Consider the following 27,536-nt stretch of genomic DNA (forward strand, 5'->3'; position numbering starts at 1 on the left):
AATAATTACTGGGTGCTTATTACATTAGATCATTTTATATCAAATCATTAGAGAGAAATCAAATAATCAATCGTTTCTTGATCATTACTTGTGAAAGAGATATCTTAACAGCAATCTAATATTAGATTATCAATTTGAAGGGAAACAAGATACAATTATTAAACTAGGTGAAGGTTTATATTTAGAACTACTAGCTATATTATATTAGAGTGTCATAATTCTTTTTGATCCACATTATTCAATTCATTTCAATTTAATTTAAAATAACTTTTATTCAAAGTGTCGTTATCATCAATAAAGAAGCTTAATTCAAAGCTTGGAAACATTATGAATTCAAATAATAATAATAATCAAGATGAATCAACTAATAATACAATTACAAATAATAAAGAATATAAATTATCATATAAAGTTGGTGTTGCAGAAGATATAAATAAAATGTATAGACCAACAATGGAAGATGTTCATACTTATGTTGAAAATTTTGTTGAAAGATTAGATTGGGGTTATTTTGCAATCTTCGATGGTCATGCAGGTAAAGAAGCTGCTAAATGGTGTGGACAAAATTTACATTCAATTATTGAAAAAAAAATTATTGAAAATGAAAATGAAGATGTTCGTGATATCTTGAATCAAGGGTTTTTAGAAGCTGATGAACAAATTGTTAAAAATTTAAAAGGTTCAAGTGGATGTACTGCTGCTGTTGCAGTTATAAGATGGGAATTACCAGAAGAAGATCAATCACAAGATCAATCACAAATTCAACCTCAACCCCAAGATCAACAACAAGAAATTGATTTAAGTAAACATAAAAGAATGTTATATACTGCAAATGTTGGAGATTCAAGAATTATATTATTTAGAAATAAAAAGGCAATACGATTAACTTATGATCATAAAGCATCAGATCAATATGAAATTAATAGAATTGAAAAAAATGGTGGTGTAATAATGAAATCAAGAGTTAATGGTATGTTAGCAGTTACAAGATCATTAGGTGATGTTTTTTTTAAAGATTTAGTTATTGGTAATCCATATACAACAAGTGTTGAATTAAATTCAGAAACTGATGATTTTATAATTATTGCATGTGATGGACTTTGGGATGTTATTAGTGATCAACAAGCTTGTGAATTGATTCAGAATTGTGTGGATGATCCTACAAAAGCTGCTAAAAAATTGGTTAAATATGCATTAAATAAATTGACTGCTGATAATATAACAGTTATGGTTATTTCATTGAAATAAAATTGAACAAAAAATTAAACAATGAACTTTTTTAATGTTTTTAATGAATTTTTACACTGTTTTTGTCCTTATTTTGATTTCCACTATTCACCTTCCTTTATATAATGTTTTTCAAATATATTGTTTCTTAATATCAACCCATAGTAGATAATCCTTATATATTCAGCATTGAATCAATTTCATCAAATATATTATTCTCAAATTCCATTCCATTATTCCCCATATTATCATTACCATTATTATCATTATTAAAATCTTGAAAATTTAAATTTGAATTTTCTCCATCATTACCTTGAACATCACCAATACTTCCACCACCATATGGATCATTTTCCATTAATAAATCTTGAATATTATCATTAAATTCTCCATTTAAATTTTGATCATTACCATCTGGAACTGTTGATAAAAACATATTTATATCATCCAGAATATTTTCGTCATTTTCATTATTATTGAAATTATTATTTAAATCTGTGGGTTGTTGCTGTTGTTCTTGTGGTTGTGATTGTGATTGTTGTTGTGGTATTGGTTCTATTTGTTTCTCTTGTGTATCTGTGGTATTATTATTATTTAATTTTGCTTGTTCTTTTTCTAATTTTGTTTGTTTTAATTTCCTATCAAATAATGAAATATCATTTAATTGTATAAGTATATCATCTAAATTTTTATCAAATTGTTTAATTGAATCATTTAATTTATTTGATTTTTTATTATTATTGGGTAGTACTAAATTTGTTGTTTTATCTGAAACTAATTCATCAAATAATGTACCAACGTTTAATAAGATCTCGTTGAATGATAAGCTGAGATTGTCTATTTGATTTGACATATTGTATTACCACTATAAATTCTCTTTTACCACCAAATAATAACCAATAAATCCAATGAATTAAGACAAGTTCTCATTCATTTAATACTCATCAATATTATAATCATTATAATGTCGCGAAAACCCATGCACCACAACTGTTTTCACATTTATGCATTTTTTTATTTTCACCAAATTCGCGAATCGCGAAACCACACCCAATGAAATGTTTTTCAACAATTTTGGAAATTAAAATGGAAATGGAAACCCCCTTTGTATACAAAAGATATCAATTCAATTCAATTCTTATTTCAATTGTTTGTCAAAAAATGTTCAGATCAACTGCATTCAAATCATTAGCTCGTCAATCTCAATTCATCTCCAGAAGAACCTATGCTGATGCTGCTTCTGCTGATGTTTTGAAATTATCTTTAGCTTTACCACATGCTACTTTATTTTCTTCAGAACAAGTTACTCAAGTTAATGTTCCAGGTGCTAATGGTGATTTTGGTATCTTAGCTAACCACGTTCCAATCATTGAACAATTAAGACCAGGTTTAATTTCAATTACTGAAACTTCAGGTCAAACTAAAGAATTTTTCGTTAGTGGTGGTTTTGCTACTGTTCAACCAGGTTCAACTTTATCAATCACTGCTATTGAAGCTTTTGAACCTTCTGCTTTCTCTGCTGAAGCTGTTAAAACTCAATTAGCTGAAGCTCAAAAGAATGTTAACAATAGTGATGAAGCAATTGCTGCTACTGCTGCTATTCAAGTTGAAGTTTTAGAAGCTTTACAATCTGTTGCTAAATAAATTTAAATCATCATATTTAACTATTAGCATTCTCACAATTTTTTAACATATTCATACAACAATTTTATTAAAGTTATAAATATAAATAGAGATTTTTATTTGAAATTTTTGATAAATTTCTTAATAATTATCAAAAAAAACATAAAATTTTAATATTATATATCAAAATAAAACAGAAAAAAACAATTTTACAAAAAAAAAATGGAATAATTAGAATCATTAATTAATTCCAATATGATTTACACGTATATGAAACAAAAAAATAAATCCACAAATGGAATATATTCATTTAATGAAAAAAAAACCAAATTTTGATTAGATATATTAAATTTGTAGTAAAGACCACGAATTATTTATAATCAACTCAATCCGTAAAACAAAACAATTCTTCAATTTCCATTCATAAACAAACACAAAACTAGGCTTACAATTCGTCATAAAGTACTGAATTCAATTGATCTCAGTTTTTAAAAAAATTCCTTTAGATCGCGATCTTGTAAAGATCTTGAAAATTTCACCCAAACCCAGCATAATCAAAACCATAAAAACATAAACCCCTCATAACAACACAAAACCCCATAAACCTATACCATTATTTACATCACCCAATCCCAAAAATTCAGCTCTTTCCAATTGACTAAAAAAAAACAAAAATTTCCTTCTAAAAATCCGAAAAAATAGCAAAAAAAGAAGCTTGCCATCGCCTGGAATCGAACCTGGGTCTGATCGGCCACAACGATCTGTACTAACCACTATACTACGATGGCTTCTTGTTGAATTTGTATGATGTGCTGATATCCGCGTTGGGAGGATTGACCCTCGGAATTTGAATTTTCCGGTGGAGCTGAATTATTAAATATTAATTTATTTAAAACAATTTGTATGGTGAGGAGATTGTTTTAAAGCGAATATAGGGATTTTGAAAGATTAGGATTATTATGGTATAGTTTTTTAGGCTTAAAAAGTTGTTTTAATTTTTGATTTTCTGAATTTTCTTAAATGATTTATTTTAAAAGTAAAAATAAAATTTATTAGATTGACATTTTCAAAAAATTGAAAAATTCCAAAAAAAAACTTCAAATTATGATAATTTTAATTCAGAGCTATAAATTCAACACTAAAATAATCATATTAGAGTAATAATATAACAATCTTCCACTACAAAAATATGTAATTAATTTTATTTTCTATTAAATTAAAATTAATCCGGATTTCCAGAAACCTCGGAAATAAACAACAGATAAACTATATGCGTCAAAATTTCAATCATTATATGGGGTAAAAACGCCAAAACACCAATAAACCTTTTGAAAGCCATTAAATAAATAAATAAATAGTTAATCTTAATTATCTTCATCAAAATCAATATCTTTAATAAAAGTTTGTAATTGAATATCTTTAATTTTTTTATTATATTCATCTTCTAAATTTTTTAAATTGGTTTCAAAATTTTCAATTAGTAAAGCTTTTTTATCATTGAATTCTTTTAATAAAAGTTGTATCAATGGATCATTTGAATCTTGATTATTTTGTATTATTGTAGATGGGATTAAAGTTGATGAAGATGCTGAAATTGATGGGAAATTTGATGATGTAGATTGATATAAAGGGGATGATAATGGTTCATTAATGACTGATGAAGTTGAAGTTGTTATTGGTGATGATAATAAAGAAGGATGCAGTTGTTGTTGTTGATGTGAGGATGATGAAGATGATGTCTTTGGAGGTCTCCAACCATTATTTATTCTATTTTGTTGTGCAACTTTTTCTTTATAATCCATATACCAAGGTCTAACTTTTGGATTATTTAAAATTTTTTTAACATATTGAACATCATCAACAGATTCATTAAAATGTTGATTGAAAGCATTGAGTAGGTCTTGATCTTTACGTTTCTTATTTGATTCTTTCGTCGGTATCTCTAATGACATCTTGATTTGAATACTAAGTTGTAATTGAATGGTCATATCACTTTAATTAAAGTCAAGTGATTAAAATTGAGCATAATACATAAGAAACAATAAAACGGATTCGCGCACGATTTAATTACCGGTGTTCTAGAATTACTTAAGAAATAAGTGATTGATTGTACAATGTATAGTACTGTGATTATTATTATGATCATTATTATGGTCATTACATTGTAACTTTAACTATTGTTTCATCAATTGAATACTTTTGATCATTGGCTATTATTCCCTTGATTATCACCGGTAACTGGTAGGCGATGTCGGGCTTATAGATAAGAAGTTCCAACGTTCAACAACAACTAATCAAGAAGGACAAACATCAACAACAACAGACCAACAACAATCAGTAACGGATCAAATAGTAACAATAGTAACAATAACAACTATTCAATCAATGATCAACATCTTTTGTACCTCATCAAACAATAATTGTATTATCAGCGCACCATCCTTCCCAAAAGAGCAGCTCAGCGCACCATGCACAGAGTTTCCCCTTTTGGCGCTGTGATAAGTGGGTTTTCCTTCTGGTTTGAGATAAGATATAAGCAGAGGAGAACAAAAGACAAAGTGAAAAATCAGACAAAGGACAAGTATTTAAACAACATGGTATCCTCTTAAAAGTCATGTTCCTGTTAAGTCTTTTAATTCATCATCAAAACATTCACTATGGAACGTTTACAACAAATTGCTTCTCAAACTACCGCTTCAGCTCAACCACCTCCATTGGCTAATCATCCTTTGGATCCATTATCAATTCAAGAAATTAAAGCGGTTGTTTCTATTGTTAAGGAAAATTATTCAGGAAAAAACATTTCATTCAATGTTGTTACTTTAAAAGAACCATCAAGAAAATCTTTTATTGAATGGAGAGAAAAAAATGGTCCAAGACCTCCAAGATTAGCATTTTTTGTTATTTTAGAAGCTGGTAAAGCTGGTGTTCAAGAAGGTGTTGTTGATATTGGTAATTTATATTTAACTGGGTTAAAACATGTTCAAGGTGTTCAACCAATCTTAACTGTGGAAGATTTATGTGCTACTGAATCAATCATTAGAAAAGATCCAACAGTTATTGAACAATGTAGATTATCTGGTGTTCCAGCTGATGAAATGCATAAAGTTTATTGTGATCCTTGGACTATTGGTTATGATGAAAGATGGGGTAATTCAAGAAGATTACAACAAGCTATGATGTATTATAGAGCTAATGAAGATGATTCTCAATATTCTCATCCTTTAGATTTTGTTCCAATTGTTGATACTGAAACTCATGAAGTTATTTTCATTGATATTCCATCAATTAGAAGACCTTTATCAAAACAACCTCATTCAAACTTCTATCCTGCTGATGTTGTTAATAAATATGGTTATAGAGATCATAAACCAATTAATGTTACTCAACCAGAAGGTGTTTCATTCAAAATGGAAGGTAATGTTATTGAATGGGAAAATTTCAACTTCCATATTGGTTTCAATTATAGAGAAGGTATTGTTCTTTCAGATATTAAATTTAATGATCATGGTAAGAATAGACCAATTTTCCATAGAATGTCTCTTTCTGAAATGATTGTTCCTTATGGTGATCCAACTTTTAAACATTTTAGAAAACATGCCTTGGATATTGGTGAATATGGTGCTGGTTACATGACTAATCCTTTATCTCTTGGTTGTGATTGTAAAGGTGTTATTCATTATTTAGATGCTCATTTTGCTGAAAGATCTGGTGATCCAATCACTATTAAAAATGCTATTTGTATTCATGAAGAAGATGATGGTATCCTATATAAACATTCAGATTTTAGAGATAATTTTTCAACTTCAATTGTTACAAGAGCTACAAGATTAGTTATTTCTCAAATTTTCACTGCTGCAAATTATGAATATTGTATTTATTGGAATTTCTTACAAGATGGTTCAATTAGATTAGATATTAAATTAACTGGTATATTGAACACTTATGTTGCTAATAAAGGTGAAAAAACTGGTCCTTATGGTACTCAAGTTTATCCACATGTTAATGCTCATAATCATCAACATTTATTCTCTTTAAGAATTGATCCAAGAATTGATGGTGATGGTAATTCTGTTGCTTCTTCAGATGTTGTTTCAGATCCTCATGAATTAGGTTCTTTAGAAAATCCTTATGGTAATGGTTGGTTTGGTAAAAAAACAATTTATAAAACCGTTGCAGAATCTTTAACTCATGCAAATGCTGAAACTTCAAGATCTTGGGATATTTTAAATCCAAATTCAATTAATCCTTATAGTGGTAATCCAGCTTCTTATAAGATTGTTTCAACTCAAACCCCAAGATTATTAGCTAAAGAAAATTCAATTCCTTCCAAGAGAGCACCATGGGCTCGTCATGCAATGAATGTTGTTAAATATGATGAAGATAGATTATATCCATCAGGTGTTTATGTTCCACAAAGTTCAGGTGATGGTCCAATTGGTATTAGAGGTTGGATTGGTGATGGTACTGATAAGATTGAAAATACAGATGTTATTGTTTTCCATACTTTTGGTATTTCTCATGTTCCTGCTCCAGAAGATTTCCCATTAATGCCTGCAGAACCAATTACATTATTAATGAGACCAAGAAATTTCTTTACACAAAATCCTGCATTAGATATTAAACCAAGTTATGCAATGACTACTTCTGGTGCTAAGAAATTAAATGGTGAAACTGATGTTAGTTCTATTTTGGATAAAACTTCTAAATTGGCTTTTTCAAATACTTCAGCTTCTTTTGAAGGTTCTTGTTGTTCTAAGAAATGATGATTATGGGTTGAAAATCTGGTATTTTCTTATATGATTACTCATTCTTTTATATATAATACTATTATGATCTTGTTTAATAATTAATTTACATATGTTTTATTGAAAATTTAATCAGCTCATGTATTTCATATATATTAATATTTATTCCATATATATAACTTATTGATTACTCAGATCATTATAAAAATGAGGATAATATTTATCTGAAAAAGTTAACCTTTTACCAGATTCATAAGTTCCTGCCCAACTATGATCAACATGAATACCAATACATTTTTTAGGATCATCATAACATTCATCAGCTTTCAATGTAGCAAACCATGAAACAACTTTACGTTTAGTACATTTAGAAGCTGACTTTGGTGGTAAGGTATATGTATGACCATTACCATCTTTACAATCATGATGACTATCCCAAACAATATACTTCAAGCCTGTAAAGACATTTGGATTATTAACATGAAATGCTTCAAATGGAACATCATGATTATCATAACAAACATCTGTTGTAGAATCAAATTGCATAAATGCTTTACAATCATCATTTTTTGTATCTGAAACTTTCATTTCATAATAATTTGAATATTTTTGTCTTTTAGTTAAGTTTAAACTTGATTTTTGATCATTAATGAAATTTGGTTTACCACAATTTGAAAATAATTCAGAACCATTTTGAATTTGTGAAATATGTGTAGCATTTATCATTGTTTCATTTTGATCCCCGTTGATAATATAATGAATCAATGTTGAATTTGCATACTCATCAAGACATCTATCGAAAACATAAGTTGAATGGTTAGAATCTTTAGCATTGATATTGAAAAACAAAATATCATCTGAATCTAAACCAACAGTTGTATTTGAAGTAGGTTCATTTGAATTTAAACATCTAACAAGGTTGAGATACTGGTAAGCATCTGTTTGATTTGATTCAACAATATCCCAAGCGAAAGCACCAATAGTTAAGCTTGACAATAAGACAAATTTGAAGAAACTCATTATTGTAATCTTGATGAAGAACTTGATGATATTTTAATTGATTTTGTGGGTTACATTGTTAATATGGTGAAATCAAGCTATATTTATACTTCAAAGTTTGTACAGCGCTTCTAGATAATTTTGAAACTCCTAAGGATAGTGATAATTGAAGTTGTGTATTCATTTGAGTAGCTCTTGGGTAAACTCACAGAAAAATTTGAAGATCTTTGGTTTTCAAAGTACCCAAGATGCGATTCTTCAGAGTGATGTTTATGAATTGTTCAAGTAATCGGGTATAATACATTGTAGATCTTTATCTACTTTTATGGGTTTGAAAAGAAACCAAGGGCACAAGGCACTAGTCATAATGACATAATTCTTGAGTGATATGTTATGAAAAGTTGATGATTCGAATACGAATTATCTACTCAATTAGATAAATAAGCTTTGAACTTTGAGTATACAGATCTGAAAGTCTTGAAATTATAAGTGCTAGAATAAAGGGGTCCATAGGGGTCCAGCTTGGTATAGGGTAGATATAGCGAAATAGCATAGGACCACACGTTGGTGATCGATTATGATTAGAGCTCTGTAGTACAAATGTATGTTATGTGATGAGAATCTTGATTACTTTGTTCCGATTACAAATTTGATACACGATTAGATTTATGTAGATCGGATATGTTTGGGTGTTGTGTTGTTTAGTACTTACTACGTATGATAAATTATAATAGTATAATGCCTTAAAACAGCATCCCTCAATTATATTGAATCAGCAAATATTAAAATAATGTCGTGATAAAGATAGCCGTGCTAAGGATTTGTTCGATTTGGAACTTCGAGCTTTATGGACTATAGATTTTCTGGAGTCCTCTTATATCCATATACACTCTGTTATTAATCTGTTACATCGTCCATGATTCGTATCTACATGGTTATCGCATTACACTACCAGTGGTCCTAGGTCTGAAGAAGTTGCAACCAGTCAACTTTGATAATACGTTTTATTGAAAAAAATCCATAAGATTGTATAGTGTACATATTATAGAAGTCCTCCATATAGCGTCTTATGGTCCATTATAAAAGTGAGGATAATAAGGATGTGAATATGTCATTCTTTCCCCAGATTTATAAGTTCCTTGCCAACTATGATCAACATGAACACCAGTACATTTTTTAGGATGTTCATAACATTCATCAACAGATAACGTAGCAAACCATGAATAAACTTCACGCTTAGTACATAAAGAAGTTGAACCTGGTGGTATACTATATGTGTGACCATTACCATCTTTACAATCATGATGACTATCCCAAATAACGTATTTTAAACCTGCATTATGATTTGGATTTTTAAGATGGAATGCTTTGAATGAAGGTGCATCATGGTTATCATAGCAGACATCAGTTAAAGAATCAAATTGTTCATATTCCTTACAGTTAGTGGTACCTGAAACTTTCATTTCATAATAATTTGAATATTTTTGTCTTTTAGTTAAGTTTAAGCTTTTTGATTCATCATCATCAGTTATGAAATTTGGTTTACCACAACTTGAAAATAATTCTGAACCATTTTGAATTTGTGAAATATGAGTAGCATTAATCATTGTTTCATTTTGATCCCCGTTGATAATATAATGAATCATTGTTGAATTTGCATTTTGATTCAAACATCTATCGAAAACATAAGTTGAATGCTCAGCATCTTGTGCTTTAATATTGAAAAATAAGATGCCATCCGAATCCAAACCAACAGTTGTATTTGAAGTAGGTTCATTTGCATTTAAACATCTAACAAGGTTGATATATTGGTAAGCAGTTGTTTGGTTTGAATCAACAATATCCCAAGCGAGAGCACCACTAATTGTTAACCCCAAAAATAAGACCACCGTAAAGAAAATCATCTTTAAATACCAGGCGTTATTGTTGTGATATATTTTGTCTACCCCAAATCATCATTAAAATGGTGACTAAAGCTCATATTTATAGTTCTTTGGGTATACTGTGAAACTCTTGATTTGATTGCTTTTAAAGCCACTTAGATGAATGTCAACGTTTAATAATCGAATCACACGTTTCTATTGTACATGAGACTTGCAAGCAATCGGATTGAATATATTGTAGATCGAACCTAATCGTTCAAAAAAAAAGGTTTTTTGGTTTAGTTTATCAGTTGATCAAAAGAGTACTAGTTGAGTTTTTCCGATGACTAAAAAATCGTTGAAAAATTGACCATAATGAAAATCTCCATGTATTTCCATCACCAATTTGACCCAAACATAACTAGATCAATTTGAGGCCTATTACTATCCACAAGATACAACATCATAGAAAATTCAAATTCACAAGGATATCCATTTGAATGTCTTAATCGTTTTGAAATTGTGGATCAGAGCAAATTATAGAGTATAGAGTTGAAGATGAAGATATAGAAAATACAAAGTTACAAAACTAAATATCTTCAAAATTTGACATACATTATATTATATCTGGTTTATTATAAAATTATTCAATACTGATATCTAATAAAAAAACCACATAAATGTATACTTTATGGCTTATGGATAATGACCAAAGTGTTTACCAACACCATGGATTGTTTGTCCTGGGTGATACTTACCATCCCAATGTTCAAGATAAGTATTCATACAGGCTTTTTGCATATTATAACATTCATCCTCGAATAAAGTACCCCACCAGGAAAATATTGTCTTCTTGATACAACCTGTATAAGAACCAGGTGTAATAGTGTAACTCTCGTAATCTCCTTTGTTACAACTGTGATGAGGCCAAACGGTTAATCTTAAAGAGCCAGCATTAGGATTGATTCCGTTGAACGAATGTAATGATACTAATTGATCATCTTGACAGACATCTGTAACTGTATCGATCTGCTCATTATTAATACAACTTGTGTCTTTGTCTTCTGATACCAGCATTGAATAATAGTTTGAATATTTTTGACGTTTAGTTAAATTATTTTTTGCAACATCATTAATTGGAATTGGGTTTCTGGAAATTCCAAACATTTCATGACCATCTTGGACTTTTGAAACATGAGTAGCATTTGTAAATGTTTCATTTTGACTTCCATTAATAACAAAATGAGTTAATGTTGAATTTGCATTTTCATTCCAACATCTATTGTAAACATAATCTGAGTGATTGGTATCTGATGTGATGATGTTGAAAGACAAGATACCGTTTGAGTCTAAACCAACAGTTGTGTTTGAAGTTGGTTCATTAGCAGCTAAACACCTAACAAGATTGAGATATTGATGATCTTCTGTTTGATTGGAGTGAACAATATCCCAAGCAAAGATACCTAAAGTGAATTTTAACAATACAACCAAAGTTAAGCAGTTCATATTTCTTAATTCTCTTAAGTATCAATTAGTGATGATGATGATTTCATCAGAAACAACAAACTATCAGAAATATGGGAAAATTGATTGATATTTATAGTAATTTTTTTATTATATGATATTTTAGATAATCATTTAAAGCAAAATTGTTATAGAGTCATTTGAGCTGAACCAAAACAGTACTATTACTATATATAGTAACTATTAATACGAGAACCTGAAGCTGTACTTCTGGAAAAATTGTGTGAACACTGAATAGTACACACTGTATGACGTACCCTCTTCTATTTGGCGATCGTATATAGCCTTTCTATGGTATATCTTTGCTAGACATACATGAATCCTGATATTGATGGTATAGCAAGTCTATAGAAACTTTTCAAAGTGTGTTTAATGTTTCAAAAAGGGCTCGACATATTGGAAGAAACGAACATTGAACCTGGATAAAAATTCATTCAACAACCATAATTGTGTCAAAACGTCCCTTTGATCTTGGCTCTTGATTATCTTGGCTTTAATTGAATCTTGATTTTTTGATCATCTGTAGAATCTAGATGTTGATCTTTCAGAATTATATGCTTGATTACACGAAGAGAATATTTTGCGAAAAGTCTTGCGATTATATAAAGAGCATATTGATATGCGATTTATGATCTGAACGCAATCTGAACGTATTAGTATAACAATCCAGGAGAATAATTTTCACTGCTCAGTAAAGAAGCATAAGTTTGTTTTGAAAATCACAACGACTTCAAAGCTCAGATCCTCAGATCCTTGATTTTTCCGATGACTAAACATTAACATGGTGGATTTTTCAAATTCAATTATCGAATTGTATTTATTTACTAAAGTGATATTCCACATTGAAACGTAGTTTTATTCTAATTCAAATAGTGATTTCAATGATATAGCACATACCATTGGGTTCTGGTTTTGAATCATCACAATCATGAGTTTTGAAATAGTTCCAATCACTAATAATCAACATCAATACATCAATCTTATTAGATGTTTAGCTGCTCATGAAGAAACTTCAAATTGTACAATTGGTTTAGACTCAGATGGAATATTGACTCTTAATTTCATAACTAATGAAATTGACCAAACTGATGCTGTTTTCTACAGATGTTATCTCAAGCATGCAACCAATGTTTTAACTCACCATGTCATGAATGATCAGAAAAAAACCATTCTTGAACCAGTTCCAATTCAACAAGTCCTAGAAGGCCATCCAATGTTTGACGAGTGTCGGAAACCAAGACCAATTTGAATCTTGATGGGCTTGGAAACTGATATAAAGTCGTTGATTGTTTATTCTCTTAATGGTGTCCCATAAGTATGTTGAGGTCAGTCACAAATAACAGTGCTAATATTGTCCTTCCTGGTCAACCGTTTCTTGATCCAGTGAGAAAATTTTGATCGAATTCAATGTATAGGTATATAGAAGATTAAGCATAAAAATTTGAATTGAAAGAATATTTTGTAAAGTGCTGGTATATACTGTCACGTACCAACAAACTACTACACAGGCGTCTAAGGTAAAACAAAAAACTCAATGTATTTCGATAACGAGTAAGGACCAGTTGTTGTTTTTCATACTCAAAAGTGATTGTAAAATTATTAAAAATTCTTTCTTCCAACTTTCAGTCAGTGAGGCTTAAGATAAACTATAGCTATTTTTTGTTATTGAAGTAATTGATTATCACCATCATGAATTATGGAATAGCTTCAACCACTGATGATCAAAATAAATACATAAATTTTGTTAGATGTCTAGCTTCACATAAAGAAACTGCAAATTGCACAGTTGGATTAGACTTGAATGAAATCTTGACTTTCAACTTCATCACTAGTGAAGAATCAAAAACTACTGCTGTTTTCTTTAGGTGCTATAAGAGACATGCTAATACCATTCTAACTTGCCATGTCTTCAATGACCAGAGAGGAACCATTCTTGAACCCGTTCCATTATTTCATGTTATCGATGGACATCCAATGTTTGATGAGTGTGTGAGACCAGAACTAATAGATAAATTTCCTTTGATGAAAAATCTAGATTCTTCACTCTCTTAATGATGACCCATATTATGTTGAAATCAGTCAAAATCAAAAGTGCTAATATTGGCCTTACTGGTAAACTGTTGCTTGATTTTAATGAGAAATTTTTGATCTCATTCAATGTATCGGTATATAGAAGATTAAGCATACAAAGCTGAAGTTATACTACACAAGTGTCTAAGTAAAACAAAAATCTCAATGTATTCTGATAACGGATTTGATCAGAAAACATAACTAGTATTTATGTAATAAGTAGTAAGCTACTGGAGTGCAATAAAAAAGCAGGCCATGCACATTGTAAGATGTTGACATACTTTACACCCACATTATGTTCAGTATACTACTTTAGTTAATAAGTATCAAATTATTTATTTCTAGGACAATAATGTATAGTGGCTTAACAGTTTATATTTTTTAGCTATTTCATCTTTTAGCTCAGTTGGGATTGGTTTAGCACAATTTAAAAATAAGTCTGAACCATTTTGAACATTGGAAATATGAGTTGCATTAATCATTGTTCTATTTCGACTTCCATTCTTACCACATACAGCTAGTATTGATTCTGCATATTCTCTCCGACATCTTCTGAAAACATAAGTTGAGTGATCAGGATTTGTTGTATTGATATTGAAGAATAAGAAACCACTTGGATCTAAACCAACCGTTGTGTTTGAAGAAGGCGCATTTGCAGTTAAACATCTAGCAAAATTTAAATATTGATAATATCCTGTTTGATTGGAGAATACAACATTCCAACAAGAAACTCCAAGTGTAAGATCAAACAGAAACAGTAGTGTGAAGTAGTTCATATTCAATTTGCCTTTTTGAAGTTGAAATTAATAATTGTGTCAAATTATCTCCTTAGTCTTGGCTTTTGGTTTTGCAGTACAAGCTGTATAAAAAAAGAAGGATAGATATCCACCTTCAAACCTCTTGGGCCAGTGACAGGTGACAATCTTGCGATTATATAGAGAGTATGATATGAGATTTACAATTTGGAAATGACTCAACAATTAAGGACGTTTTTTTTACTATACTTAATTTGAAAATCATTATGAATTACAATTCGTGTGATGACTAACATTATATGGGTAGTTATTTACAAATCTATATACCCAGCTGTTATTTATTTATATAAATAGTAACTTCCCATATCCAAAAGCATCGATTCACCCAAGTAGTAGTTTTAATTAGTGCACTTAGTTTCTAGTTTTGAATTATCACAACCATGAATACTGGAAGAGCTTCATCCTCTGCGGATCAAAATAGATACATCAATTTTGTCAGATGTTTAGCTTCACACGAAGAAACTGCAAACTGCACAGTAGGACTAGACTTAAATGAAGTATTGACTTTCAACTTCATCACCAGTGAAGAATCAAAAACTACTGCTGTTTTCTTTAGGTGCTATAAGAGACATGCTAATACTATTCTAACTTGCCATGTCTTCAATGACCAGAGAGGAACCATTCTTGAACCCGTTCCATTATTCCATGTTATCGATGGACATCCAATGTTTGATGAGTGTGTGAGACCAAAACCAATAGATAAATATCCTTTGATGAGGAATCTAGATCCTTCCCTTAATGATGACCCATAATAACCGTTATTTAATAAAATTATATGCTAAATTGCCCATTTTTGTAGCTGAAAACTCGTAGTAAAAGCACCACTACATAGAAATCCTTTCTATACTCACTCACACTCTTTAAAGCCTCAAACACTCACTTTAAACCTCCAAAATTAACACTTTGCACTTCTTTTCTTTAATTTTTCATTGTTAATTGAAAAACGCGTTGGCTGACGTCCCGATTCGGAAATTCTTACCCGTGGAAATGGCAGAAACGCGACGGGTTTTTTAAAATGAAACATAAAAAAAAAGAAGGTATTAATCAAATCCACAAAACAACAAACAAGATCAAAATATCAAACTAAAACATTCAGAGAGATCAGGAAGTGGATCATTGCTTTTGTAATATAGATAAACCAACTGCTACATATTTTATATTTGCTACCTTTTTTTTCCTGCTTTCTTTTTGCTTGCTTTGAAGTTGACTTATCCTATTATAAGGGTTTTTTTATATCTCCTTGATATTTAAATCATGTTTTATTCAGAAAACCTTTTATCTAAAGAAGGTCCATTGGCTCAAGTCTGGTTAGCTGCTAATTTGGAAAGAAAGTTATCCAAGAACCAATTTTTACAATCAAATATTATTCAATCTACAAAAGCTATTGCAAATGCATCTTCACAAAATGATGAATCTGAGGCTTTAGCGCTTAGACTTTCAGGTCAATTATTATATGGTGTTGTTAGAATTTACTCAAGAAAAGCCAAGTATTTATTAGATGATGTCTCTGATGCTCTTTTGAAATTGAAATCAGCTTTTAAATCAAGTGCAAATACTGTTACTTTACCTGCAAATGCCACTATTGTTCCATCAGTTAATCAATTAATTTTACAAGATACAATTACTCAATCAGATTTACTTTATCAAGAACCTTTAAATCTTGATGATAATGAGAATTTAAATCCAAGAAATTCAGATTTTTTTGGCCATTCTCAAGCTATAACAAATCAAGATTTTGATGATTCAATTGAAATTCCTAGAAATAAATTTGATGAATTGGATGATTTAGAACCAGGTCAAGATGATTTAGATATTGATTTGAATTTTGAATTAAATGATGAAGTTCAAAAAAATGATCAACAAGAACAACAAAATGATGATTATGATCAAGAATATGAAAAAAATGATGATATTGATTTAGGTTTCGATTTTGATTTTAGTGGTGATAAAAATTATGATCAAGCTGATGAATCTATTGAAGTTGGTAGAGATGCTGGTAATGATCCAAATTTATCAACTTTAGAAGCAAATAATGATGATTTTGATTTAGGTTTTGATTTAGGTGATGAAATCAATAATTTACAAAATGAAGAAATTTCTAAATCTCAAGAATTAATCGATGAAAATGAACAACCTAAAACTCCAACAAAGAAACAAAGAAAACCAAGATCAACAAATTTAGCTGGTTATAAGAAAATTGTGGAAGATTCTTCAATTGAATTACCAATCAATACTTTTAATAATACAAGTGGTATTGTTTCAAATGATGATGAACAAACCCATGAATTAGATTTGAATACTAAAAGAACTTATCTTGACCTATTATTAAATAATAATTATATTCAAAATGATATTGCTGAAAATTTATTACGTTCAAAACGTCAAAAAGTTAATTCACCACCTGCAGATGATGAAGTACCAGAATTAGAACATTCAGAAGAAGAAACAACTACAATTAACAAAGAAACTACAGAACAAGAGAATACTGATTTTGATTTTGATAATGGTATGGATTTTGATTTTGATTTCCATGATGATAAACAACCAGAAGATGATCAATTAGCACCAATTGAAGAGAATGAAGAGGAATTACAACAACAACTTGAAGAACAACAACTTGAAGAAGAAAATCCAATCGATGATTTCAGTTCAAGTTCAAAAGATGGTATTTCTGAATCAACAATTAAAATCTCATCACAATTAAGAGATCAATTATCAGATAATCAATCAAGTTCATTTTCAGAAATTGTTAAAACAAATGTTGAATCAAATGAACCTTTATCAAAATTACCAAAAAGTGAAGCAACAAGAGTTTTCTTTGAATTATTAGTTTTAGGAACTTCAGATTCAATTGAATTAAAACAAAATGAATTATTTGGTGAAATTCAAGTTGATTCAAGACCAAATTTATTTCAAAAATTCTTATAAGTTATTAATTTGACTATTAATTATTGATTTGGTTTTCTTTTAGTTCTTTATGATTGATTTTCTAATATTTTACAGATTGTGTTATACATTTTTTGTTATTTGGTTTAATTTTTTGTTTTATTTTATTTAGTGAAGTTTTTTTTTCAGTGTATAGTTTTGGATTAATTCTGGTAATATAAAGTTTTGGTATACAGTAATTCAATTATTTAAATTAAGAAGTTGTAGACTAGGTTAAAACCGGATACAATATGTCATTTCTAATGAGAACCACCTTTCAATCGAGTAATTACATTGATTTTCTCAGTTTTCGCGACGGCCAGCGTATAAGCTTATATTTAATACCCATGTTTTATACCCAACTGTTTATTATTGAAAATGAGAACTTTATACCAAATTTGGTGTGAAAATTCCATGATTTCTCGGTAAAGAATGATTTTGAAATGATTTCAGAACCTCAATTCAACTTTAATTCTAGTTTTTGCTCGAGAATGAACTCATAATTCTATTCAGTTCACTGCTAAGAAATTGGTACAAGATGTTTAAGTGGTTAAGCTCATTTCTAGATGGTAAATATAAAGAAACTACAACTCAAACCCCAAATAATGATGGAATTCAATTGGATATATCTTTTTATGAGGCTATAGAATATTTCAAAACTTTAACTATTGAAGAATTTGAAGAACAATTTGAAATGTATTGTTTGCCATCTAAAGGTCTTTTAAAAAATTATGGAATTGTTCGTTGTGAATCCAAAAAATTTTGTTCATTAATTATAAATAATAAAGTTTCACCATCTTTCAAAGTGAATCAATTATTTGATATAGTTTGTTTTAATTCATCTGGTTATGAAAGATGCCTACTTTGTTTCAGACCTAAATATCAATCAGATTGGTCTGAAAGAAAAATCAAATTTATGGATCATATAGGTCTTTATCTTAACATCATGATTATTAAAAAGAAAAATATAACATTAGATGATGTTATAGCTGATTTGAATTTTAAAATGAATCATTCAATCAATCAAAGAATAACAATTTTGAATGATCATCGTGGACAAGAACCTTTATACATTATGTACAATGCTGCTTCAGCTATGAACCTTTACCAAAATGAAAACCTTTCTAAAATGATCCGTATGATTAATTTATATAAATCTAGAATTGAAAATCATATTTGGGAAAGTTATACGTTAATAAAAGTTGTTCCTAAACTACATCACCATTGTGCTGCTGCTGGTGATAATGTATTTGATACAAATGATTATTTACAACATGATGAATTAGATTTCAATAGCCCGAATGAGCTTTTTTTTTCATAAATACAGCAGCTGACGGAATTGAATATAGTCATTATAAAAAAATTATCAAACCAATTAATTCAACTGGCTCAATTAATAGGACGTACTATGAATTAAGAAGCCCGAAAGAAATGTTACTTCAAGTTTTGAAAGAAGATTTTCATGATTGGTTTTTTTATATACAAGAGTTACTGATAAACAAACATCTCAATATTGCTGAGAATGTTTATAGAAGACCATCATATTTTAGAGAACCTAATGTTAGGATTCATCCAGACTCAAATATATCTGAATTTGTTCAAGTTGGATATAGATTAGATTTATCAAATGATTGTTCGTCGCCAGATTCATTACCTAGCTATGAGGAGATTCTTGAGCCATGATCCATGAGATAGACGTCATCTTGATCTATTTAATATACTGAAAAAAAAATTTAATACCCATGTTTTATACCCAACTGTTTATTATTTGAAAATGAGAATTTTATACCAAATTCGTTGCGAACTTTTTATATTTCTCGGTAAAGAATCATTTTAAAATGATTTGAAAACTGCACTTCAACTTCTCGGTTTTGTTCCATTATAAGTTTCATTTCAGTTAACTGTTAAGAAATTGGTACAAGATGTTTGAATGGTTAAGCTCATTTATAAATGGTAATCAAGAAACTTCAACTCAAACCCCAAATAATGATGAAATGGAATCTGATATATCTTTTAATGAAGCTATAGAGTATTTCCAAACTTTAACCATTGAAGAATTTGAAGAGCAATTTGAAATGCATTGTTCGCCATGTAAAGGTCTTTTAAAAAATTATGGAATTGTTCGTTGTGAATCCAAAAAATTTTGTTCATTAATTATGAATAATAAACTCACACCATCTTTCAAAGTGGATCAATTATTTGATATAGTTTGTTTCAATTTATCTGGTTATGAAAGATGTCTTCTTTATTTCACACCTAAATTTGAGTCAAATAATTGGTCTGAAAGAAAAATCGAGTTCATGGATTTAATAAGTACTCATTTTAGTACCATGATTTATAAAAAAAAAGATATAACATTAGATGATGTTATAGCTGATTTGAATTTTAAAATGAATCATTCAATGGATCAAAGAATAACAAATACCAATGATCATCGTGAACAAGAACCTTTATACATTATGTTCAATTCTGCTTCAGCAATGAATCTGTATATAAATGAAAACCTTTCTAAAATGATCCATATGATTAATTTATATAAATCCAAAATTGAAAACCATATATGGGAAAGCTATACATTGATAAAAGTTGTGCCTAAAGTACATCATCATACTGCTGTTGATGTTGATGGAAATGGGAATGTATTTAATGCAAATAATTATTTACATCATGATGAATTGTATTTGAAAAATCCAAATGAGGTTTTCTTTCTCATCAATACAGCAGCTGATGGCATTGAAGATAGTCATTATAAAAAAATTATCAAACCAATTAATTCAACTGGTTCATTTATAAGGACTTTCTATGTATTAAGAAGCCCAAAAGACATGTTAATGCAAGTTTTGAAAAAAGATTTTCATGATTGGTTTCTTTATGTACAAGAGTTATTGATAAACAAACATCTCAATATTGTTGAAAATGTTGCTAGAAGACCATCATATTTTAAAGAATCTAGTGTTAGAATTCATCCAGATTCAAATATATCTGACTTTGTTCAAGTTGGATATAGATTAGATTTATCAAATAATTGTTCGTCATCAGATTCATTACCTAGCTATGAGGAGATTCTTGAGTCCTGATCCATGAATTGTATAGACGTCATCATGATCTATTTAATATATACGCCAAATATTGTTTCGTTCTATGGGTGCTAAATTGTTTAAATTGTTGTATAAATATACGTAACGAGAGAGATGTCAATCTCATATAGTACCCAGATAAACAGCAAGGCCGTTGAATATCACTAATCTAATGACAAGTAGCCCAAATCATACTTGTAAGTTGTAGCATAGTATAATATATGTATATATATGATATATATGTGATGACGAAGCCATTACTAATCAAAGATTTGCTAAAATACAAGAGGTGATCCTTCATTTAACAGTACACAAACAAGCAAGCTCCCGGGTGGCGAAATGGTTATCGCGTCTGACTACGAATCAGGAGATTGCAGGTTCAAATCCTGTCCTGGGTATGACTTTGATGGCTCTTATTCATAAACCATCAACTATTTTTTTTCAATTCGATTAACTTATACATAAGTTGAATCATGCAAGATTTTAAGTAGATTTGAATCACGCTTACTCAGCAATTACTAAGCAATATTTAGCTAACTCGGAAAACACCCCATTTTCAAACATCAGAACTCGTCCTTGTTAGCTCAGTTGGTAGAGCGTTCGGCTTTTACAGTCAAACTAGGGAACATTCATTTCTTAGCGGAAGTTAACCGAAATGTCGGGGGTTCGAGCCCCCCATGAGGAGTTCTATTTTTTTTTCTTTTTGCTCCCACAATTATGAATTATATATCAATTTTTTTGGTTATTTGTTAATATCTACTTGATTTTGTTAAGGATGTCTATATTACTATTCTATAATTAATCTATATACTATTTTGTTGAAGTTTAAAGTCCGGTATTTCGTCATCTCCAATGATTAATATATCATTCCAAATAGAACCAAATGAATAACAAACTTCACCACCACCAATACAAATTAATGAATTTTGAAATTTAATTAATTCAAATCCAACAAGCATTGGGAAATTTTCCCAAATTTCATCTGGGATTTTGATACTTGTAATTTCCAAATTTTTTAAGTTAATTTTTATAATTGTATTAAATTGATCATAAAGAATGTAATCACTTACACCACCAAATAATAAGATTTCATCTTCTGATATGAATTGAGCTTTGGCACTATATCTTGATAATAATGGATGTTCGAATAATAATTCTGTCTTGATAGTATTATTATCTTGGTCAATTGTGAATGTATGTAAAGTATTTGTTATACCACCTTCAGAATTTAATCCACCAATAATTATACCTTTAGATCCGTTAAATGCTAATGCTGATGATTTTTTACTTGTAATTGAACCTTGTGTAGTTATTGTTTCCCAATTAGTTCCATTAAATCTTATAAAAGGTTCAGATTCGAAATTCCCACCATAAATATAAGTTTCATTGTTAGTTTGGAAAGTTGAATGCCTTGATCTTGAAGATGGTAATGATTCGATTTCTTTCCATTCATATTGATTATCATTTTTTTGTTCCAAGATCCATGAATCTGATAATTCTTTACCTGGAGCATGTCTACCACCAACTAATAAATATTTTCCCTCGTTGTTATTATTATTAAGTGTATTCAAAGTATGTGTCATTCTTGGTGATGGTATTATGGTTGGATTATTGAAAATTGGTGTATTATCTTTCTTAGAAGCTATAAGTGTTGAATTTAATCTTGAAATTGAAGCACCACCATTTAATAAGATTTCATTATGATCAGGGGAAACTGTAACTGCTGGGAATTTTCTTTCTAAATCTTGATTCTTAGGTATTAATTTGAAATTTTTATTGAAATTTGAATCTTGTTTAATTGGGATTAATTCAGGTTCTTTATCATAAAGACTTTTGGATGAATTTGAAGCATGTAAAATCAAATAATGTTGACAAAAATGAATAAATTCTTCTAATTCATCAAATGCTTCAACTTGATCAATCTGTTTATGTAATGATTTGGGTAATGATCTCCAAAATCCCATTAAATCAATAGCACCAACTGAAGTATAACCAGATTTTTCAAATCTTTCAATTTGTTTTGTTATAGTTGGGTAAGTTTCCACTGATTTTAATGGTGAATTTAGCTTATTAAAATGGAAAAGCATCGTTCTTGCAAAACCTTGATATTGACCAGCTGGTAAAATTTGTTCAAGACATAAGAAATGTGAATCTGGTAAATTTGAAGTTGCACTAATGACTTTATCTGCAAATTCAGGTGCCATGTATGCGATAGAAACTTCTGCAATGTAAATTTTAGTTATTTGATCATCATTTAAATTTAATGCATTCAATTGTTTAAGGAATAATTCAATGTTTTTCAAATCACATGATAATACTGTATAATTTGAAGTTTGTAATTCAACACCTTCAATTGACGATTTAGATTCAGTTTCTTTACCAATTATGTCTTTAATTTCAGAAGAATTATTAATCATTTGTACTTTCATTTTATTTAAATCTGGATAATCAACATCAATAAATGAAACTTTCCCCTCATGAGTTGAATTATCTGGATTTCTGGAATCTAAGAATTGGAAAGCTAATGGATCATAACCAGCACCAAGATTAATTATAGTGATTTTTTTACCTTGATTTAAAGAATTTTGAATAATTTTTAAAGTTGATTGTTTAATAGCTTCCATACGAGTCCAATAACCTCTATTAATAGCAGGAGATCTTCTTGGAACTTTTTTAACAAAATGTTTAAAATATTCTGGAGTTGATATACCAAAATCTTGATCTAGTTTTTGAGTATATAATTTTTCAACAGATCTCTTGGAAACAATTGAATAATCATTTGTACCTTGAATAGTGGTATCTGCAAATTTCTTTCTACGTTCATCTTTTTCCAATTTTCTGCGTTGTTTCTCTGTGAGTTCCACTTTTGGTGGGTTGATGACTTCAGACATTCTTCCAACCTGATATTTCTTTGAATAAACCAAAGTAATCTCCAAGATTTGATTTAATACCCATTGAAATACTTTATATTTAATACCCATTGAAAATAAAATTTATATGCGATGAGGTCACCGGGCCAATTCACCCAGACACCAACTGATAAACAAAATTAAGCGCTGTGGAAATTGAAATGTAAACAATAAAAGGAATTTAAAAAGAATTAAAAGGGAATTAAAGGGAAACTTCACCAGAAATCAACAGAATCAAAGGAGAATTAGAAGGAGACAGCAAGATACCATGGACAAGGATCAGGTCCAAGTCCCCTTAGAAGCCCCTGCACCACCAGTGCCCATACTCCAGAATGCATCCAATAAATCTAGAAAGCTTATACTTCAGAAATACACCATTTATGAGACAAGTACAAGGGTTTATATCGTTGGTAGTAATGGGAGAGAAACAATGTTTAGGGTGCTAGAGATCGATTTGACTACTCCGAAGGAAGAGTTATCAATTGTGGAGGATAATGTGTTTTTCACAAGAAAGGAAATTATGGATGTGCTTTCCAAATTAGAGGAAACTAGTGAAGAAGGACTTATGAAAAGACTTACAGGGTTTGGATTGTTAGGTTTCATACGATTTACTGATTGTTATTATCTATGTGTTGTTACGAAAAGATCTCCCATTGCTATTTTAGGTGGTCATTATATCTATCATATTGATGATACTGAATTGATTCCAATATCAAATAATTATAGGAAACCTGATAATTATAGTGAAGAGGCAAGATTTCTTGCAACTTTTGCAAATTTAGATCTTTCTAAAACTTTTTATTTCAGTTATACTTATGATTTAACAAATACTTTACAAAGAAACATCTTGAGAGAAAAGAGAAAAGCTTATGGATTCCCTAGTAATGGTAAATTCCATGATCAATATAATGAAATGTTTATATGGAATAGTTCCTTATTGAAACCCATAATGCAAACTTATGATAGAATATATGATTGGTTTCAACCTATAATTCATGGTTTCATTGACCAGGCAAATGTTTCTATATTTGATAAAAAAATTTATATAACAGTTATTGCTAGAAGATCTCATCATTTTGCTGGTGCAAGATTTTTGAAAAGAGGTGTTAATAACCAAGGTAATGTTGCAAATGAAGTTGAAACTGAACAAATTGTTTCAGATTTATTAACTACAAGTTTCCATGATAGTAAAATGGGATTTTATAATAATCCAAGGTATACCTCATATGTTCAACATAGAGGTTCAATTCCATTATTTTGGTCTCAAGAAGGTACAAATCTAAAATTAGCTAAACCTCCAATTGAAATTGATATTGTTGATCCATTTTATAGCTCTGCTGCATTACATTTTGATGATTTATTTAAGAGATATGATTGTCCAATATTAATTTTAAATTTAATTAAAGTTAAAGAAAGAAATCCAAGAGAAACCAAGTTATTAAAAGAATTTGAAGAATGTATTAATTATTTGAACAAATTTTTACCAGAGGATAATAAATTGAATTATACAAGTTGGGATATGAGTAGAGCATCAAAATCTGATGGCCAAGATGTTATAGAATTCTTGGAAACATATGCAGATCAAACTTTACAAAAAACTGGTATTTTCCATAATGGTTCAAATTTTAAAGGTACAAATTTACAAGAAGGTATTTGTCGTACAAATTGTATTGATTGTTTAGATCGTACAAATGCTGCACAATTTGTCATTGGTAAAAAAGCATTAGGTTATCAATTATTTGCCTTGGGTATAATTGATGATGTTTTCATTGATTATGATTCAGATGTTGTTAATATATTAACTGAAATGTTTCATGATCATGGTGATACAATTGCATTACAATATGGTGGTTCACATTTAGTTAATACCATGGAAACTTATCGTAAAATTAATCAATGGTCATCACATTCAAGAGATATGATTGAAAGTATCAAAAGATTTTATAGTAATTCATTTATTGATGCACAAAGACAAGAAGCTATAAATTTATTTTTGGGGAATTATGTTTGGGAAAAGGGTAAACCAATGTTATGGGATTTAAATACAGATTATTATTTACATAATATTCAATCATTAACTTCACATAAATTTAAAAGAAGTTATACACATTGGTGGACAGATTCAAATTTAATTAAATTTAATGAATATTATGATTTAAAATTTGATGATAATGATAACGAAGATGAAGAAAGATTAGAACCTTATCAAGGATTTTTCGATAATTATTGGAATGAATATTATGTACCAAGAAAATTAACATTTTTTGAAAAATTATTTGAAATTAATATGAATTCAACATTAAGATACATTTCACCTTCACAAAATTTAGAAGAAGCTTTTAATATATCACCTTTTAAATCTAGAAAACAAACTTCAATTAATTATAAATTGAAAAAATTAGAATTACAAAGACGTAAAAGAGCAAATTTGAAAAATAATGATGATTCAGATGGGAAAAATTTAAATTCTTCTAAAAATCTTGAATTTTTAGTTACACGTCAACAATTGAATGAATTAAGTTTATCATCAAATAAATTTAAAAAAGAAATTGAAATTACTAAAGCTAAAGAACAAGATTATATTTTTGGTAATATTTTAACTCAAGAAGATTATATAACTCCATCATTAACAAACTCATCAATTTCTACACCAAGTTTCCAATCAACAGCTGATGATAATAAAAATGGAATTTATGATTCAATAAATCAAAATATTGAAGTTAGTTTCTCAAATTTAAAGATTTATTCAGAATCATGTAATCAAGAATTAAATGTACTACCAACATCAAATAATAAAAAGGAAATTGAAACAAAAGAATCTTTAGAATATAATAATTTATTAAATTTACCCAAGATAAATTCAAAAGATTATGAATTTTATGAATCAATGATTAATCTACAACAATGAACAAATAATGAAATGAAATGAACGTTTATATATATATATATTATAATCCTAATTCTTTAAATGTAGAATTGAAAACTTTATTCAATTCATCTTGTTTTAAAAATTGAGCTTTTTCTAAACATTTTGATAAAGCTAAAGTATATTTTAATTCATCACTCTTGATCCAAATTAATCCATTACAACCAATTGCAATTTCAAATTTACATTTTTTAACTAATTCATTTAATATCTGACATTGAGGATTAAATAATAAAAATCTTGCAAATGATAAAGAAACTTCTAATAGATAACCACCTTCTAATAAACCAAATCCACCATCTTTCCCCGTTGTTGGATCAATACATTCTAATTCTGTATCAATTTCTTTATTTGCATTTGATACTCTTGCATAAACTAAATTCCCATTCTTAATATTTGGTCTATTTTTCTTTGTAGCATTTGGGAAAGCCATACTTGATAAAGAAACTGAATTTGAAAAATTTGATAAAGAAACTTTAAAAACATCACCAAAAGATCCAATAACTTTCCCAATAACAAAATCATTTTGTTGTGGTATATAACGACGAGAATTTGATTCTATATACAATGAATTTGCTTGATGATTTAATAAACCTGAATTTATTGGTATTATTGATTTATTTATTGGATTAACATAAATACCTGGTCCTATTATTAGTTGTGAGTTTTGATCTGTTGAATGGGATGGGAGATCATCACCTGGTATTATGAGTTGTGCCATTGTAATGTTTATTTGATTGGTATTGTATAAGTTTTATAATGCTTTGATCTGTCTATGTATTAATTGAAATCTTTATATACGTCAAATTAAATTTTTATTATGAAGACAAG

At 29.0% G+C, this 27,536-nt stretch overlaps 18 protein-coding genes across 18 annotated transcripts; 10 read left to right on the plus strand and 8 right to left on the minus strand.

The window, feature by feature from the left end:
- Nucleotides 1-327: 327 nt before the first annotated feature.
- On the plus strand, nucleotides 328-1,248 carry PTC1 (type 2C protein phosphatase PTC1; the record flags this gene model as incomplete). The annotated part of the gene is made up of 1 exon (XM_011274208.1): nucleotides 328-1,248. The coding sequence occupies one exon, from the start codon at nucleotides 328-330 to the stop codon at nucleotides 1,246-1,248; it is 921 nt and encodes a 306-aa protein (XP_011272510.1).
- Nucleotides 1,249-1,402: 154 nt separating this feature from the next.
- Nucleotides 1,403-2,080, minus strand: BN7_5175 (uncharacterized protein; the record flags this gene model as incomplete). Its single annotated transcript, XM_011274209.1, has 1 exon — nucleotides 1,403-2,080. The coding sequence occupies one exon, from the start codon at nucleotides 2,078-2,080 to the stop codon at nucleotides 1,403-1,405; it is 678 nt and encodes a 225-aa protein (XP_011272511.1).
- A 308-nt stretch (nucleotides 2,081-2,388) lies between these two features.
- Nucleotides 2,389-2,871, plus strand: ATP16 (F1F0 ATP synthase subunit delta; the record flags this gene model as incomplete). The annotated part of the gene is made up of 1 exon (XM_011274210.1): nucleotides 2,389-2,871. The coding sequence occupies one exon, from the start codon at nucleotides 2,389-2,391 to the stop codon at nucleotides 2,869-2,871; it is 483 nt and encodes a 160-aa protein (XP_011272512.1).
- A 1,343-nt stretch (nucleotides 2,872-4,214) lies between these two features.
- Nucleotides 4,215-4,802, minus strand: BN7_5177 (uncharacterized protein; the record flags this gene model as incomplete). The annotated part of the gene is made up of 1 exon (XM_011274211.1): nucleotides 4,215-4,802. The coding sequence occupies one exon, from the start codon at nucleotides 4,800-4,802 to the stop codon at nucleotides 4,215-4,217; it is 588 nt and encodes a 195-aa protein (XP_011272513.1).
- A 705-nt stretch (nucleotides 4,803-5,507) lies between these two features.
- AMO1 (primary-amine oxidase) lies at nucleotides 5,508-7,616 on the plus strand (the record flags this gene model as incomplete). The annotated part of the gene is made up of 1 exon (XM_011274212.1): nucleotides 5,508-7,616. The coding sequence occupies one exon, from the start codon at nucleotides 5,508-5,510 to the stop codon at nucleotides 7,614-7,616; it is 2,109 nt and encodes a 702-aa protein (XP_011272514.1).
- A 162-nt stretch (nucleotides 7,617-7,778) lies between these two features.
- On the minus strand, nucleotides 7,779-8,618 carry BN7_5179 (uncharacterized protein; the record flags this gene model as incomplete). Its single annotated transcript, XM_011274213.1, has 1 exon — nucleotides 7,779-8,618. The coding sequence occupies one exon, from the start codon at nucleotides 8,616-8,618 to the stop codon at nucleotides 7,779-7,781; it is 840 nt and encodes a 279-aa protein (XP_011272515.1).
- Nucleotides 8,619-9,664: 1,046 nt separating this feature from the next.
- BN7_5180 (uncharacterized protein) lies at nucleotides 9,665-10,501 on the minus strand (the record flags this gene model as incomplete). The annotated part of the gene is made up of 1 exon (XM_011274214.1): nucleotides 9,665-10,501. The coding sequence occupies one exon, from the start codon at nucleotides 10,499-10,501 to the stop codon at nucleotides 9,665-9,667; it is 837 nt and encodes a 278-aa protein (XP_011272516.1).
- Nucleotides 10,502-11,155: 654 nt separating this feature from the next.
- BN7_5181 (uncharacterized protein) lies at nucleotides 11,156-11,965 on the minus strand (the record flags this gene model as incomplete). The annotated part of the gene is made up of 1 exon (XM_011274215.1): nucleotides 11,156-11,965. One exon carries the CDS (start codon nucleotides 11,963-11,965, stop codon nucleotides 11,156-11,158), a length of 810 nt encoding a protein of 269 aa, XP_011272517.1.
- Nucleotides 11,966-12,911: 946 nt separating this feature from the next.
- BN7_5182 (uncharacterized protein) lies at nucleotides 12,912-13,232 on the plus strand (the record flags this gene model as incomplete). Its single annotated transcript, XM_011274216.1, has 1 exon — nucleotides 12,912-13,232. One exon carries the CDS (start codon nucleotides 12,912-12,914, stop codon nucleotides 13,230-13,232), a length of 321 nt encoding a protein of 106 aa, XP_011272518.1.
- Nucleotides 13,233-13,672: 440 nt separating this feature from the next.
- On the plus strand, nucleotides 13,673-14,035 carry BN7_5183 (uncharacterized protein; the record flags this gene model as incomplete). Its single annotated transcript, XM_011274217.1, has 1 exon — nucleotides 13,673-14,035. The coding sequence occupies one exon, from the start codon at nucleotides 13,673-13,675 to the stop codon at nucleotides 14,033-14,035; it is 363 nt and encodes a 120-aa protein (XP_011272519.1).
- Nucleotides 14,036-14,394: 359 nt separating this feature from the next.
- Nucleotides 14,395-15,073, minus strand: BN7_5184 (uncharacterized protein; the record flags this gene model as incomplete). The annotated part of the gene is made up of 2 exons (XM_011274218.1): nucleotides 14,395-14,747; nucleotides 15,058-15,073. The coding sequence occupies 2 exons, from the start codon at nucleotides 15,071-15,073 to the stop codon at nucleotides 14,395-14,397; spliced, it is 369 nt and encodes a 122-aa protein (XP_011272520.1).
- Nucleotides 15,074-15,248: 175 nt separating this feature from the next.
- On the plus strand, nucleotides 15,249-15,620 carry BN7_5185 (uncharacterized protein; the record flags this gene model as incomplete). The annotated part of the gene is made up of 1 exon (XM_011274219.1): nucleotides 15,249-15,620. The coding sequence occupies one exon, from the start codon at nucleotides 15,249-15,251 to the stop codon at nucleotides 15,618-15,620; it is 372 nt and encodes a 123-aa protein (XP_011272521.1).
- Nucleotides 15,621-16,122: 502 nt separating this feature from the next.
- MCD1 (kleisin alpha) lies at nucleotides 16,123-17,796 on the plus strand (the record flags this gene model as incomplete). Its single annotated transcript, XM_011274220.1, has 1 exon — nucleotides 16,123-17,796. One exon carries the CDS (start codon nucleotides 16,123-16,125, stop codon nucleotides 17,794-17,796), a length of 1,674 nt encoding a protein of 557 aa, XP_011272522.1.
- A 535-nt stretch (nucleotides 17,797-18,331) lies between these two features.
- BN7_5187 (uncharacterized protein) lies at nucleotides 18,332-19,114 on the plus strand (the record flags this gene model as incomplete). The annotated part of the gene is made up of 1 exon (XM_011274221.1): nucleotides 18,332-19,114. The coding sequence occupies one exon, from the start codon at nucleotides 18,332-18,334 to the stop codon at nucleotides 19,112-19,114; it is 783 nt and encodes a 260-aa protein (XP_011272523.1).
- Nucleotides 19,115-19,715: 601 nt separating this feature from the next.
- Nucleotides 19,716-20,870, plus strand: BN7_5188 (uncharacterized protein; the record flags this gene model as incomplete). Its single annotated transcript, XM_011274222.1, has 1 exon — nucleotides 19,716-20,870. The coding sequence occupies one exon, from the start codon at nucleotides 19,716-19,718 to the stop codon at nucleotides 20,868-20,870; it is 1,155 nt and encodes a 384-aa protein (XP_011272524.1).
- Nucleotides 20,871-21,673: 803 nt separating this feature from the next.
- Nucleotides 21,674-23,851, minus strand: PPM2 (tRNA methyltransferase PPM2; the record flags this gene model as incomplete). Its single annotated transcript, XM_011274223.1, has 1 exon — nucleotides 21,674-23,851. One exon carries the CDS (start codon nucleotides 23,849-23,851, stop codon nucleotides 21,674-21,676), a length of 2,178 nt encoding a protein of 725 aa, XP_011272525.1.
- A 196-nt stretch (nucleotides 23,852-24,047) lies between these two features.
- On the plus strand, nucleotides 24,048-26,687 carry FIG4 (phosphatidylinositol-3,5-bisphosphate 5-phosphatase; the record flags this gene model as incomplete). The annotated part of the gene is made up of 1 exon (XM_011274224.1): nucleotides 24,048-26,687. One exon carries the CDS (start codon nucleotides 24,048-24,050, stop codon nucleotides 26,685-26,687), a length of 2,640 nt encoding a protein of 879 aa, XP_011272526.1.
- Nucleotides 26,688-26,727: 40 nt separating this feature from the next.
- On the minus strand, nucleotides 26,728-27,426 carry RRP40 (exosome non-catalytic core subunit RRP40; the record flags this gene model as incomplete). The annotated part of the gene is made up of 1 exon (XM_011274225.1): nucleotides 26,728-27,426. The coding sequence occupies one exon, from the start codon at nucleotides 27,424-27,426 to the stop codon at nucleotides 26,728-26,730; it is 699 nt and encodes a 232-aa protein (XP_011272527.1).
- Nucleotides 27,427-27,536: the final 110 nt, after the last annotated feature.

This window comes from Wickerhamomyces ciferrii, contig 00203 (assembly GCF_000313485.1).
Source record: "Wickerhamomyces ciferrii WGS project CAIF00000000 data, strain NRRL Y-1031 F-60-10, contig 00203, whole genome shotgun sequence".
NCBI classification, from domain to species: Eukaryota; Fungi; Ascomycota; class Saccharomycetes; order Phaffomycetales; family Wickerhamomycetaceae; genus Hansenula; species Hansenula ciferrii.